The 14218-nt window shown below is 52.9% G+C and overlaps 4 protein-coding genes across 4 annotated transcripts; 3 read left to right on the top strand and 1 right to left on the bottom strand.

Annotated features, from left to right (window-relative positions):
* Positions 1-4015: 4015 nt before the first annotated feature.
* On the top strand, positions 4016-5770 carry CABS01_15098 (major facilitator superfamily transporter; the record flags this gene model as incomplete). The annotated part of the gene is made up of 3 exons (XM_060548436.1): positions 4016-4273; positions 4345-4581; positions 4652-5770. The coding sequence occupies 3 exons, from the start codon at positions 4016-4018 to the stop codon at positions 5768-5770; spliced, it is 1614 nt and encodes a 537-aa protein (XP_060392115.1).
* Positions 5771-6163: 393 nt separating this feature from the next.
* Positions 6164-8048, bottom strand: CABS01_15097 (artemis protein; the record flags this gene model as incomplete). The annotated part of the gene is made up of 3 exons (XM_060548435.1): positions 6164-6185; positions 6263-7892; positions 8003-8048. The coding sequence occupies 3 exons, from the start codon at positions 8046-8048 to the stop codon at positions 6164-6166; spliced, it is 1698 nt and encodes a 565-aa protein (XP_060392114.1).
* Positions 8049-8689: 641 nt separating this feature from the next.
* On the top strand, positions 8690-10251 carry CABS01_15096 (major facilitator superfamily transporter; the record flags this gene model as incomplete). The annotated part of the gene is made up of 2 exons (XM_060548434.1): positions 8690-8834; positions 8891-10251. The coding sequence occupies 2 exons, from the start codon at positions 8690-8692 to the stop codon at positions 10249-10251; spliced, it is 1506 nt and encodes a 501-aa protein (XP_060392113.1).
* Positions 10252-11910: 1659 nt separating this feature from the next.
* Positions 11911-14079, top strand: CABS01_15095 (uncharacterized protein; the record flags this gene model as incomplete). The annotated part of the gene is made up of 6 exons (XM_060548433.1): positions 11911-12213; positions 12518-12577; positions 13072-13210; positions 13338-13659; positions 13900-13913; positions 14075-14079. The coding sequence occupies 6 exons, from the start codon at positions 11911-11913 to the stop codon at positions 14077-14079; spliced, it is 843 nt and encodes a 280-aa protein (XP_060392112.1).
* Positions 14080-14218: the final 139 nt, after the last annotated feature.

The raw sequence follows: 14218 nt of genomic DNA, 5'->3' as shown, positions 1-14218 counted from the left end.
GCGACGAGATAAATTGCTTCAAAAACCTCACTTTGCACCAAAACCGTCTTCTTCCGGGTGAAAAAGATAGGGCGGGAGGGGGCGCCGCGGAGCTTACGGGCAGATCGAGCGCTCGTGGCCCCATCACGACCTCCGTCTGCGCTGCCCGCCGGGCCGCGAACCCGCGTAGCAGCGCCACGGCTAAAATGCGGAATGTCGCTCTGAGCGTGGGTTGGTCAGAGCCTGGAACGGCCTCCTCCTCCAGAGTCTCCCATAGTCTCTCAGATGAGAGTCTCCCCGGCCCAAGAGGCCGCTTCTTCCTCGAGCGGCATCCTTGTCATGGCCTACAGTTCTGTCCAATCAATCCCCGGTCCCATGAGTGCGTGCGATGGACAGAATCGTACAAGCCTCCTGTACGACGGATACAGACAGTGGTAGGTCCCGTGAAAGCCGCCCGCCCCCATGTTTGTGGGAAAACCTGGGCGAAGAACCGTTGGGATTTGGGACTTGTTGGTCGCTTTGTACATGGGATTTCAGCGGAGGGATACCAGTCGGCTTTGCTTGATTCTCCCTGGAGGCATTTCTTAGTATCATACGGACATCCCACTGGCTAAATTCCGGAGTCTCTATCTTTCTCTCTTCGTCCCCATCGGTAATGTGTCTGTATTGAAAATCGCTGTTCGGGGACCAAAAGACGGCCTGCAGCCTACCACCCAGATCCTGACCCTCGGGGCACATTGCGCCGCAGCTAAAAGGGTGATAAGACGTACAGAACTTAAACTGAGTCGCGCTCGACATGCGACTTCATGCCAAAAAGAGATCAATCACGCTGCGGAATCAGGAGCATGTGAATGGTGATGGATAGCAGTTGCAAAACACTTGTCAATAAGCCCATAAGGTTCTCCTCCTGTTTCTCCTGCATTGATAATGGTCATGTACTATCGCCATGTTGTGCGCGTTTTCGGATACGAATGTGACTGGCAGCTTTTACGTACTTCTGAGACGCGGACCCGAAGAGCTTCGTGAGGGCCGAAAGGATGGATGGCCGAAGGACAACTCCGTTCCTGATGGACACTTACTCTCCAAAGAGTTTGCAACGTTGCTGCAGTTCATTGGGTCGAACTGCTGACTGGACAGACTCAACTATTCCAGACGAAGGGGGTGACGACGCCAGAGAAGGGAATTGTCCATCTGGATTTTGAAGTCATGTTTGAGGGGGCAGAAGGACGAACGGCGTGTGTGAGTCTTCGCTCACTCCTCAAGGTGAGCTAGGTATCAGAGCGTAGCAACAGCGAAAGCGACCTGAAGGCTCGCGACCGATGGCGATGTGAGCCTCCAATGGCGTCTTTGCTTGACACAGAGGGGCGGCCCAGACTGGACGGTCAGTTGGCGGTGGGAGGATGTGAATCGACCTCGATCGAGATTTGCCTTTGGGCTCCTGGTTTCATTGCCAGTGTTTCGTGCGCATCAACACACACCACCTGTTCGTTGCAGAAGGTCCATCGGGACCAATCTCTACCACTTCAAGAAGCAGTTCAACCAGTCAGCCCAAGGTATGTCTACGGATATGGGGGGCCGCAACCTGGAAGCATCCCACGAAAAGACTCCGGCGGCCCAGCAGTGCAGCACCAAGAACACCAAGCTGGCTGTTGGCCCCCAAATGTCGGGCAAACGCAGAGGCTCCGTCTGCCCCGATTCCCCGAGAACCATTATGATTGCGGGGGTACGGAGTATCCGTAATGTGCTAACTAATAAGCAAGGCTTGCCAGGGCTTCTTCCAGCCGCCGACATTGCAGGAAGGGTCTCCCGTTTGCCGTCTCGCGTGGATTGGACTGTGGGACGAACTGACTGGGGCCAGAACTTCACGCGCACTTCCCACTAATCCAAATATCCGTGAATTACTACGGATACTGCCTGCTTGGTCATCAGTAACCGAAGATTCTGCCCCGATCCACCGACCCGAATGGAGGCATACGACGGACCCTTGAATCTTGATGCTTGAGTTACGTTAAGTACAGTGCTCCTTAGGATCCCGAGGGGGAAAAGTCCACACACACGGCACACGCCGCCGTTGGATGGCACGTTGCCCGCATTCTGCACGTCTTGCAGACTGTCAGACAGGAAAGGATCCGGCAATACGACGAACCATGGACTACGACGAACGAAATGTCCTGAAACCCGATGACCCTCCGATGCTCTCGGCCGCCGGGGGCTACCTTAGTTGGTTTAATGTTGCTTACCACGTCTGTAACTGTCTGGCCAACCAGTCGCGTGCTCTCACGACTTGGAATTCTCTAGTGAGGAGATATGACTTGGAAAGTTGGAATAAGAATTCAGTTAAGGATTCAAACGGACGAGCGGTGCATATGAGACGTTGGTTCTCGGACTGGGTCCTATCATCAACCAGTTTGGATAAGGGGTCGCGAGAAGGTGTACTGGGTGTTATGTGTATGCATGGAGTCTTCCAATGCAGATACTCCGTCTGATTTCTGGCATGGCAAACTCGTTTTTCCGCATGCTTCTCTCGCAGCATCCTTTCTCTCACAAAGTCACAAGCTCACATCTAGCACAAGATGTCTGTCTTCTTCTGCAGAATTCCAAGCTACCCACAGCAGCTGTTAAATCGGCGGCTCGGCCGAAACTCATATTGCTCCAAACGACGCCGATTGGGACCGTTGCACGGATGGTGCCGACAGGCAGATCCCAAGCCCAGAGTTGAACGCAAGGCTATGTAATAAGCACCCAATTTCACAATCTCGTCTGGCGGCCAGCCCCTCCCGAGATTTGACTTGGAGAGTCCTCATCTCCATCACGATCAGACTTTCTGCCCAGTAAATAGCGTAGCACGCAGAACGACCCCTCCACTGTCCAGTGCCCAACCCAAGCCCGCCAAACCTGTCAATAAACTTCCGCTTGAAACGGTTTTGGGCGAGTCGCCCGTGATAGCCCAGGGGTACCTGTCGACATCGACTTGCCTATTGCCTTCTAAGCGACTAAGCCTCCCGAGCCTCTCCATAGCCTGCCAAGATTGACGATTTAAACTTTAGGCACGAACCTTGTTGCTGTGAGTCGGACGGAGTTTGCATTTTTTTGCTGCTCACACACGCACACTCTGCTTCACCGCTTGGCTTCGTCTTCGTCTGTTCTTTTGCAGTCGGACAACGATTCCGTACCACAACTGTCCTCCAACATGTTTGCGATGAAGCGATGAAGGGAAACCAAACAGGCTTGAACCCCGCCGACCCCGCGACTGGGAACGGGCCCAATCCATCACATCCAGACTCCCCAGCCGTCCTTCTCTACACCATCTTCCGCCGTTGTTGATACACCACTTGCGCCCGCCAGGGAAAAGTTGGTGCACGATCACATCGTACCTTGCCTACCTACGGATACACCACTTTATCCACCCCTTGCTACCTCACAAGCAGCAAGCCTCGAGAGTCCAGGGGCCATGGCGTTGGGTTTCAGATGGCGGTTAGCACGCTCAAGAGAGCAGAAGAGGGAGAGAAGAATCAGCCTTACTCTACAAAGGGTACTCCGTACACAAGCTACCTCGAGGTCTGCTGGTCTTGGCCCGTCGTAGCTTGTAATTAACTCGAATAAACTTTTTGTGATGCCTTCCCAAATCGTCAAAAGATTGTCGCAGTCGACGACCGAACATGCCGTACGCTTTTTCCTCCCAACTTTTTGGCTTTGGCACGCCGTTGCCCTACTCCAGTGTCTCTCTACTCTATCGAACCCAGGGCCCAACGTGGTCTCTTTTCTCCACGCACCACATGTCAAGAGAAACTCTCGAGAATTCCATGTTCTTCATATTAAGGGACCTGGTCTCCCGTTCCCGTCAACCTTAGTTTGTTGTCGTCTCCATCGGGTTGTTCTGGCAGCACACCGGCCGTCGTTAATTTGACATTTTGGTCCAATTTTGCAATAATCGTGTCCGCTCACTATTACACGAGTATCTCTCCCTTTCTCTCTAGCTCTGTCTCCCCTCTTTCTCTTTTGTTTTGCTACCCGTTTTGCCTCTTTCAAAGTCAAGATGAGCCGCGCCAGCAGTCGATCGTCAGACCGGCCGGCCTCGGCCGACCTCTCTGGCAGCATCTACCTCATCACCTCTGATGGCAAGACGCTCAAGCTTCCCATGCCGAGTAACTCGCCCTATGACCCGTTGAACTGGAGTTTGCCGAAGCGACTAGTCGCCATGGGAGTACTCATACTATACTCGATTGTTTCCATGCTGGAGACGCAAGCTGCCAGTTTAATGTACAAATCTCTTGCTGTCGAGTTCAACGGACAGGTATGATCTTCTGCTACTATCAGGCGGCGATGCCTCAAACCCAGCCGACCAGGTGCTAACATATTTCTCAGCAAGCCGACAAGTTTCCACTGAATATTCTCGTTTCAACACCGAGCACAATATTTCTCGGCCTCGGAGCATTTCTCTGGATACCCCTGTCGGTAGCCATCGGGAGACGGCCAGTCTTTTTGCTAGCTTCGTGTTTTATGACAATCGCTACGGCCCTGGCTGCGAATGCCTCGGGTTTCTACCAGCTCCTCGGGGCTTTGAGTTTGCAGGGGTTCTCGGCCGGGTTGAGCCTGAGTGCGGTATGTGACGGCCCTTCTTTCTCCGTCCTTCTTCCCGGTGCTCGACTAACCTAACTTGTGTGTTCTGCAGTCCATCTTGATTGTCATTGACTTGACCTTCATCGACGAGCGCCCTAATGCTCTAGGCATGTTCTGGAGTATCGGGTGCGGCGGTGGCCTTGTGTCCCTCCGCATCGTCCCGGCACTCGCGGCCCCGGGATGGAGAAGCTTCTATACCGCTTGGCTCGTCCCTTGTCTCGCCGTATTCGTTTGCGCCTTCTTCTTCCTGCCCGAGACATACTTCGTCCGCCCAGCCGTTGCCTTTGACGGCCACATCCTCGTCCAGGGTGGTTCGGAAAAGGTCAAGATGTACGACGACTGGGAAGAGCTGCCAGGCGGAAAGACCAGCGAGGTAATCCAGCCCGAGGCTGTACCCGAGACGGTCTGGCAAGGCATGGTACGGCGATGGGGAGTGCGCAAAAGTGGTGCAGGGTTCCGGGAGATGTGGACATGCTATGTGCAGACGATGCTCTGCGCGTGCAATCCCCTCGTTTTCTGGGTCGCGATCCTTAACGCCCTCAACTTTGGCGCAATGATCTTCATTGGCGAAACGTACGCGGTGGTCATGTCCCAGCCGCCGTATAACCTCCCCGAGCGTGTCATCTCCATGGTCAACCCTGTCTCGGCGATCGGTTCCCTTCTCGCCTGGCCCGTGTCGACCATCCTGACTTCGCGTGTTGCCCGCCGTTTGACACTCCGTAACGGCGGGATCCGAGATGCGGAACACTACCTCATCGCCTTTCTCCCGGCCGTCCTGGCTGGTGCGGGCAGTATCTTCTTGTACGGCTTCACCGTGCACTACAAATGGAGCTTCATCTGGATCTTCGTCTCCTACCTCATCAACGCCTTCAGCGCGGCTGCGTACGGCATCGCTTCAACGCTCTGGGTAACGGAAGCCTTTCCTCGGTGGGCGGCGCCAGCTATGGTCATCGTCGGCGGAGCGGGGTACATGTTGAGCTTTGCGACGAGCTACGCTGTTACACCATGGCTCAGGTCACAGGGCTACCTGGGTGCCAACTTCGAATTGGGCGCTATCCTCCTCGTCGTGGGTGGTGTTGCTGTGCCCCTTGCTTTCTGGGGAAAGAGTTTGCGACAGTACATTGATGGCCGGTGGGGTGTTTCGGAAGCTGGAGCGTTGCGTCCACAATAGGAATCGCGGCAAACAGAACGTGAATGGAGTTTGCGTGTACCCATGTATGGCCCAGTCACTATCATGGGAGGTTGGTTATATTACAGCGTTGAGGCCCTATTTCCTTGGTTCGCGTAGCTCGTCAACGAGCAAAACCCGATCGTCAATGATAATCATAGTCACTAAGACTGAGTGTGGACCCAATCCTTGCCTTGTGATGCCCTGCTATATAGCTCTTGAGACATTGGTCAAGCTCAAACCATTCCAAGATCCTTATCTGGAGTAGTATGGTGATCAATAGTAGAGAGGAGGCTAATCGGCGTCCACTCCCCGCCAAGGAGATTTTGCTCCATGGCAAAATACGCATCTGCCCGAATGCGAGAAACACCGGCAGATGCTATGAGCGAAACCGACTCAGTGGGCGGGATCGGAGTATCTAGAGTGTGCTTTGAGTTTCCGCCCCGGCAGAAGAAGTCACGTTGCTTCCGTGTGGGGAGCTGTGTCTCAACGGACCCGGGGTTGCTATCGAGCCCCAGCACAAGTGTCTCCTCTATTTCAACGGCGGAAGGATCGGATGCGATGCTTTCGCAACTATGGGATGAGTGTAATGCCGTAGTGTGTGCCTCAGTGGCCGGCAATTGACTATTGCCAAGACCTTTGGATAACGGTTGCTGGAGGATTCTCAGACTCTCGGCGAGTTTCTTCATCTCCATGTCGTGGGCGAAGGTATCGCCAGAGCAGAGATTACCAAACAGGTATCGTATACTCGTGGTGTTTCTGAGCCAGTCGACAGGATTCACTGTGCAAGGCCACACATCCTTGGGGCGAAAGATTCGAACCAGGTCACATAGCTCTTGATAAGACGAATGCCGGGAGTAGGGAAACGTGATTACTCTCGGCAGTTTCCCGCTTAGCCCGTCTATTGCTGGTTGCGTGATTTGTGTGGATTGCTCCCCCAGGTGCTTCTTTCGACCAACTGCTTGGAAGGCGTCCATGATGGCCGCCTGATTCTTCTCTCCAAATGACGCAATATCGAGATCCAGAGAAAGGCTTCGCCCCGTTTTGGCACCCGTTTCGAGGAACTCGGAAAGACGAAGCTTTGCCTCTGGGGAAATCTCCGCATCTTCGATGAGCTTCGAGACTGCCGTGATGTCTTCCGTTGACAGAGGGTCGAGCTCAGCGTCACGTTCTAGATCATCTCCGCCGCCGCCAACACCCACTTCAGCAATGTCAGCACCGCTCCTCAGATGCGCGATGATTGGCTGAATTGACACCACTTTTGAGTTTTTCACCGTGTTGCAGAGGTTTCCCCTCTCGCAACTATGAAGTCGAACATTCTCATCCCGGGTGAGGCACCCGGGGTGGGGTGTATTCCCACATACGTAGCCTGCCAGAGCAGGAGCTTCTGGACATAGATGAACGGAAGAGCTGAAGCGATCATTCGATACCTTGCTAGTGAGAGACGAAAAGATGCGCATCTTGTAGTCGTCGACATGAATGCGGGAATTGAGAGCTTTGGCCAGAGCTATCCAGACGTGTTCGTATCCATAAGTCCATGCTTGGATGTGGAAGACGGTGTTATCTGGGTATTGCGCTATTTTGCGGAGTAATTCTGCAATGCCTTCGGCCTTGGTCTGGAAGGGTATGTCCTTGATGAAGGAGGTGTCAAGGTAGATTTTATCGAGCGTCTTCATGCCAGAGGTGTACTCGATCACGGCTGGGTTCCTTGCAATCGTATTCACAAACCATGGCTCGCTCCGGATGTCGCCCGTGTAGAGTATGGCGCGATACGAATCCTCAATGAGGAACATAACAGCACCAGGGCAATGGTTTGCATCGAATAGCGTGACCCGAATGTGACTGCCTGGCGACAGCTCCAACGTGGTTGGGGTCTCCAGGGGTAACGGCTTGAGCAGATTCTTCAGATGCTTGTACGTCTGCACGCGTGCCTCGAGGATTCCTTTGGCGTGATTGATGCGACAAGGGTATCGCTCGAGACGGAGGAGCATCTCCCGAGTGGCTGCGGAGCAGTAGACGAAAGGAGACCGTAGGGAGTCAAGCCCAGCCAAGTGGTCACTGTGTATATGGCTCAGGAAACACGCGAGAGGCGGACGACGGTCTGGATGCTTCCGAAAGAAGTCAACTGTAGAATGGTAAGTGATATGCCGCGATACAGATATGCCTGGTTGTGCGAGGTGAATCCTGTGAGGCAGCAGGCTGATCGCTGTGTGCATTATTGGGCAGGGGATTTACCTCGTATGTCAGGGAACTCCGCGACGAGTCCGTTGAATGTCGACATGATTCCGGTCCTTCATTATTCAGGCGGTGGTAACACGAATAGCAATCATGCGATGCTGTTGAGAAGTAAGGTTGAAGTCGCGTCGGGGAAAGAAGGTGAAGTCACCTGAAAGATGAGCACACAACTCGGGAAGGAAGCTCCGATCTACTTCTGGAAGCTGCCAGCTGGTGGCAGCCGCTGGAAGTGGAGTCAGACGAGCCGGACGGCCCAGTCGGAAATAGTGGGTCGTCGCTCCGGCTCCGAACTCACAGATCCGGAGATCTTTGTACCTGAGTCTCGGTCTCGTGCTCATCCGCAGGAATTGCCTACTTTCTCCCTGATAAAGGCCCTTAGAAGCTAATACCATATTCTGTTGAGTACATCAGATCAATAAGCGCATTTGGAGCCCGCAGGAGCGGGTGTGGATGCAAGACTCAGGCCAGGGTGCTCATTGTTGCACTTGGACGATGGGGCAAAGTCTCAACTCCGAAATAGTGGGGCTCAACTCCGGAAGCCGTTCGTCACGGTCAAGTTTACGAGACATCGACATCGACTGCAGCCGTATTTAGACCAACGCCTCCTTCTTCCGGTCTAAAGAGCAAGGAATTACTTCAAACTCTTCTCAAAATCGTCAACCTCACTTAAGAAGACCAAAGCCAAAGATGACCCCTCCAAGTGCAGAAAGAACACTCAACGCCGATAATACGGAGACGCACTCCTCATCTGATCAACCTCACGAACCATACACCATCTTCGATAAACACCAGAAAAGAGTCATTATATCTCTAGTATCGATTGCAGCCACTTGTAGATCAATCCAGCTATTCCGAAGACATTGGCTTCTCTGCTGACCTAGACCGCAGTCTCAGGCTTCGCCTCAAACATCTACTTCCCAGCCCTCCCCACCGTCGCCGACGACCTAAGCGTCTCAGTAGAGCTCGCCAACCTCACAGTAACCACCTACCTCATATTCCAAGGTCTAGCACCAAGTCTATGGGGTCCAATCTCCGACGTCAAAGGCCGACGAGTCGCCTACTGCTGCACCTTTGTCGTATTTCTCGGCGCGTGCATCGGTCTCGCAGAAACCCAAAACTACGCAACGTTGATCATCCTCAGATGTTTACAGAGCACCGGTAGCGCGAGCACAATTGCTGTAGGCTCTGGGGTCATTAGCGATATTACGACGCGGCAAGAGAGGGGCGGGTACATGGGCGTCTTCCAGGCCGGCTTGCTTGTTCCAGTTGCCGTTGGGCCCGTCATTGGAGGTGCTTTGGCCGGATCTTTTGGATGGAGGAGCATCTTTTGGTTCCTTGCAATCTACTGTGCTGTATTCCTCACATTGCTGTTACTTCTACTTCCAGAGACTCTCAGGTCTGTCGTCGGCAATGGTACCAGAACACCAAAGGGTTGTCTGGGAAAGTATCCCTTGATCATCTACCAACGGACCTCGGAGATATCATGGCATGCCAACAGAGCAACTTCAAATAAGGCACTTGTCAAGCACGTCGACATCACCGGACCCCTCCGGATCCTCTTCAACAGATGCGCTGCCCCTATCGTGTTCTTTCTCGCCGTCTACTACGCGGTATGGCAGATGAGCATCACAGCCATGTCAAGTCTTTTCAAGTCACGCTACGGCCTATCAGAAATCCACATTGGCCTGACGTTCATCGCAAACGGCGTGGGCTCCATGATCGGCACGCTAGTCACGGGCAAGCTTCTCGACCTTGACTATCAGCGGGTCAAGGCAAAGTATGACGAGAGCAACGACCAAGAAAGCAGCACCCTTACGGGCTCGGACACCAATGCGGGGTTTCCAATCGAAAAGGCGCGTCTTCGTCTCATACCAATCTTCGCACTTCTCCAATCCGTCTCCATTGCAGTCTTTGGATGGACGATCAACTTCCCTCGCCAGGTACATATCGCAGTGCCCATCATCTCGACCTTCATCACGGGCTGGACCGCCGTTTCGACGCAGTCTCTGGTCATGACGTACCTCATCGACATCTTCCCCGACCGCAGCGCTGCAGCTAGCGCTAGCGTCAACCTCGCCAGGTGTCTTTTCGCCGCTGGCGGCACGAGTTTTGTGATGCCCATGGTGAGCGGGATCGGGGTGGGGTGGGCTTTTACTTTGTGTGTTGGGGCTCAGCTGGTTGCACTCATAGGTGCGGGGGTGCAGTGGAAGTTTGCCGCGCGGTGGAGGGGGGACATGGGCAATAGCTGATCAAGATCTTGAAGAAGGTACGACACATATGAAGTGTCTGGACAAGTTGTTGACACAATCCAAGGTTGAGTAAAGCGTCCCTGAATCAGAGTAAACAAAAGAAAATGATATTTCCCCCCTTTATGGACAGCCCATGTAGCAACCTGAAGATATCATCTTGGTCAGCTGTCTCTCTCGGAAAAACAAATTATGAAGTCTCGCTGGAGGGACCGTAGCGTGAATCTGAAAGTCTCTCCAAGTAAAGGGACGTAGGAATTCAAGTGACTCATTGGTAGTAATGCGGAGAAGACCCGGAGGGTGTGACTTCAACTTGTTGGCCCCGTTGCCCCTCAGCCTGACATCGATGCATGGTGAACTCTCCAACTCTTATCAATCTATCATTACACAGTCCAAAGAGCTTTGATATCGAATAGCCAGGTGATCGAGTCACTTCATGAGAAGTCAGCGGCAAGATCATTCTAATGCCCCATGATCAGTCTTCAATTAGGCATCTTCAAACCGCCATCCCTATCACTGATTACTTCTCTCTTGTAGTCGTAAACTTTCCCAACTCTAGGCACTGCTAGGATACTATACAACGACTCCCTTCATTTCCGCCTTTGTTTAAGTGTAAATCTGTTCGAAAGAGATTGAAGATACAGCGCGGTCTCGAAAGCACATCGACCATCCTCCACCGAAGAACGTCTTCTACTATAAGCTCAGCTCGTGGAGTCTTGGAAAGATGTAGAACTCTTCGAGCTTCGGTCTTGTGCTTGGGAGAGAGTGTAAAACTGTTGAACGCCCTATTCTGAATCCAATTTCAAATATATCGAGTCATGCGTATCGCCGTCTGACATGGAAAACTTTGCAAAGTGTTTAATATTGACTCAGCTTGAGCACTGTTAATCACAGCTGGAGGCCTCTCTAATCGACGAGTGACTTCGCTATCGCCTCTGGAGATATCGAAAAGGTCGTGGACTCCATCAAGAAATTCACTCGTAGCTCCACCAAGGTCTTGTCACGAGTCGTAAGAGAGTGAAGTCATGAGAAAGATCTTAGTCGCAAAAAGCACGATAATCGGCAGTCGATTGCACGACACAATTGACTCATGATGGATAAGGAAGAAACAGCCGGCAATGGTATTCAATGAATAGTCCACAACAGGTTGCCGAAGAATTAGAATCTCCACTCCGCGATGGGGCCGCGAAATCTGCAAAGACTTAAAAGCCACCCTCCGCTGTTTTCAGGACCATCATGATCAGGGTTCAATTGTGAGTCAAGTAGGCTGTGATATTTACGGCGTCAGGGTGGTGGCGTCAGGGTGGTGTAACTTGCGTGGCTGCGGAGAGAGTTTTCGGGTTGACGAAGACGTCAGCCAAAGTTGTCTTCCCTCAAGGCTCAAGGCCTCAAGGACCTGATAGCTTTCGACTTGTGAGAAAATGTCGCCGGCTCGTGAAGCCATCTTCGCCGAACCCAGCAAAACGCACATGAAATATGTAAGCCACCGAGAGTTACAAATGGAATTACCCGCAATCAAGGACCTCAGGGTCGCCGAGCAGTCGGGGCCTGGCCTACCAAGGTGGTGCCACGCTCGTAAGGGTACGTGCCTCTTCAGCATATGAGCCCGTGAGGATGCTCGTATTTCGAGATTCTGATACCAAGCTTACTGTCTCTCTCATAATGATGCCGATTTCGATCAACATTGCCGTCCAGAAGCCGCTCCCCGGGGTCGAGCCTGACACGACCAGCACCAAGACGGTTCAGCGGCAGTCCATGCAACAGCCGGCAAATCGGCTCAGGTTCGACCTGAAATGCCGCTACTACGCAACTCGAGATGATATTCCCCAGTGCTTGACATCATTGTGGAGGTATCTGCTTCTCCCAAAGCACCAAAAACAACTGGCAGGATGGGAGTTGCTGGGGAGAAGGTTGAGACGTGGGCAAAATATCGAGGACAAGACGCCGAAGATTGTATTTTTGGAAGTGAGTCAACTGGTTTCCCAAGCACGAACGCCCGTTCTCAGACATCACTGACATAAAATAGATGAGGTTTGCTCATATTTGGCTGACCTACGACCAAATGGGCGTTGCGAGACGTGCGTTTCTGGATACTATGGAAGCCCTTAGAGACATCATGTCAGGGTTGGCAAGGGCGAATGCCGACGAGCGAGGCACTCTTGATTGGAGGAAGGTTTTTTCGTTTGCCTGTCATCCTCGCATTGCCAGTGACTGTAAAAGGCCGTGGGGCATCGAGCCAGCAGGATATTACTGTCACCCTCTCGAACAGGGTGGGCCAAGTGGTAGTGCGCAGAAGGCAACCCAGGAGCTTCTCCTCAAGTACATGGAGGTATGCTTCAAACCCGGCCGAGTCTTGACTATGTGCGGAACGCTGAAAGAGCATGCTCAGGTGACAGATCCCGTTTGTGGAATGAAATTGGCAACGACCTCGAGTTCCGTCGCCCTTCGAGAGGCTCGCAGGCGAGTTGACCGGAGCGACGACAACACACAACCTCTCTGGAATGCCATTATGTTTTCTTCGGTTCTCGGGCCCAACCCTCTTCAGCTCGATGTTGACTTGGCCGTCTTCACAACAAAGAAGGTCGTCAAGTGGTACGACGAGCTTCTTTCCTTGTGTAAGGTTGCTGTGCAATCTCAAGGCATTGAGAGTCGAGTGGACATTGCGGTCACCCTTGCCAAAAAACTGCAAGTAGCGTCTGAACGGGGGGACGCCGCATCAGATAGAGTGTCGGTCACATCCGAGTCCGCGTCTGAGAAGACTCTCTGTGGTGAGAAAGATTGGGGTTTAGGCAAGGTGACTGTTGTTGAAATCGAGGATGTCAGGGATTCGGCGAGGTACGAGGATCGAGAGGAGCTGGCTCAGCCCAGAAAGGCAAGATGGTGGAGAAGAGCGCTGGCATCTTTCGTCACCAAAGTCCGGGCCTCGCATCGCCAACGGCAACAGGAGGAGGCAAGCAAGCTCGTTCGTCGTTCATTGGAGATCAGCCGCAAAAGAACCGAGCTGAGCAAACGTGTTGTTGAGTGCAAGCCTTTTCCCGAATTCTACTTGAAAAGTCATCCAGGTAACTGACACCTATTGTAACCTACAGTCAGCGCCGAAGTCGAGCAACTACGTCTTACATCCAGGGGATTCATTCTGCAGCTGAAACTACAGACAAAATGGCGTCATGTCCAGGCAGTGGCGCAACGACCCGGAGTTACCATGGTCGAGGTTAGCAAAGTGACGACTGTCAATATTGACCACTTGTCGTGTGAGCGACGGCGGACACAGGCGATCCGCGAGAAAGTGGGCAAATTGAACCGGGCAGACGATGCCATGATGCAGGGAGTAAGAGATATTTTGGAGCGCAGCAAGAAACTCAACAAGGAGCTCAAAAGCTTGCAAAAGGACCTGATGAAGTACGCCTATCGGTATGAACCCAGAGCAAGCTTGGGACGGCGGGGGACACTTGTATGTTGCGGGTGATGGCCAGAACGAGGGGCTGCATTTGGTGGAAAGGATTCGTGCATATATGTGAACCATCAAATTGAACTCTTCTTCCGACTTTGGATTTTGAATAGTGACAACCAAACGGGTGTGTCACATCTGTAAATGCTGAGCATAGATTCATGGCTATGGGCTTTCTGACTTCTGAGTTGCTTCGAAAATAGTCGCTCGCGTGGGGGTATGTCCTTGTGGGCTCCTGAAGAAGCGCGTTTGCGGGGCTCAACGTTCTGGCAGCAGCAGCAGGGACAGCACGGACAGACCCTTGATGCAGACAGCGCGGCGGGAAGGCCTTGGGGCGCGCCGTTGGACGATCATCGCTGTGGCCACGATACCCTGCAGCCTAGGGCGTTTTCTCTGTCTGCCATTCTTTGCACAAGGCGACGTGCGCAGGCCATGGAGACAGGAAATGGCGAAATAACCGGCTTGTCCATTTGGCGTCGTCACAGTTTCCTATTTCGTGGAATGCTCTTGATAATTCTTGTT

This window comes from Colletotrichum abscissum, assembly GCF_030869225.1.
Source record: "Colletotrichum abscissum strain IMI 504890 chromosome Unknown Scaffold_62.1, whole genome shotgun sequence".
In the NCBI taxonomy this organism is placed as follows: domain Eukaryota; kingdom Fungi; phylum Ascomycota; class Sordariomycetes; order Glomerellales; family Glomerellaceae; genus Colletotrichum; species Colletotrichum abscissum.
The sequence above is the reverse complement of the archived record's forward strand: the minus strand, read 5'-3'. Positions and strand labels throughout refer to the sequence as shown.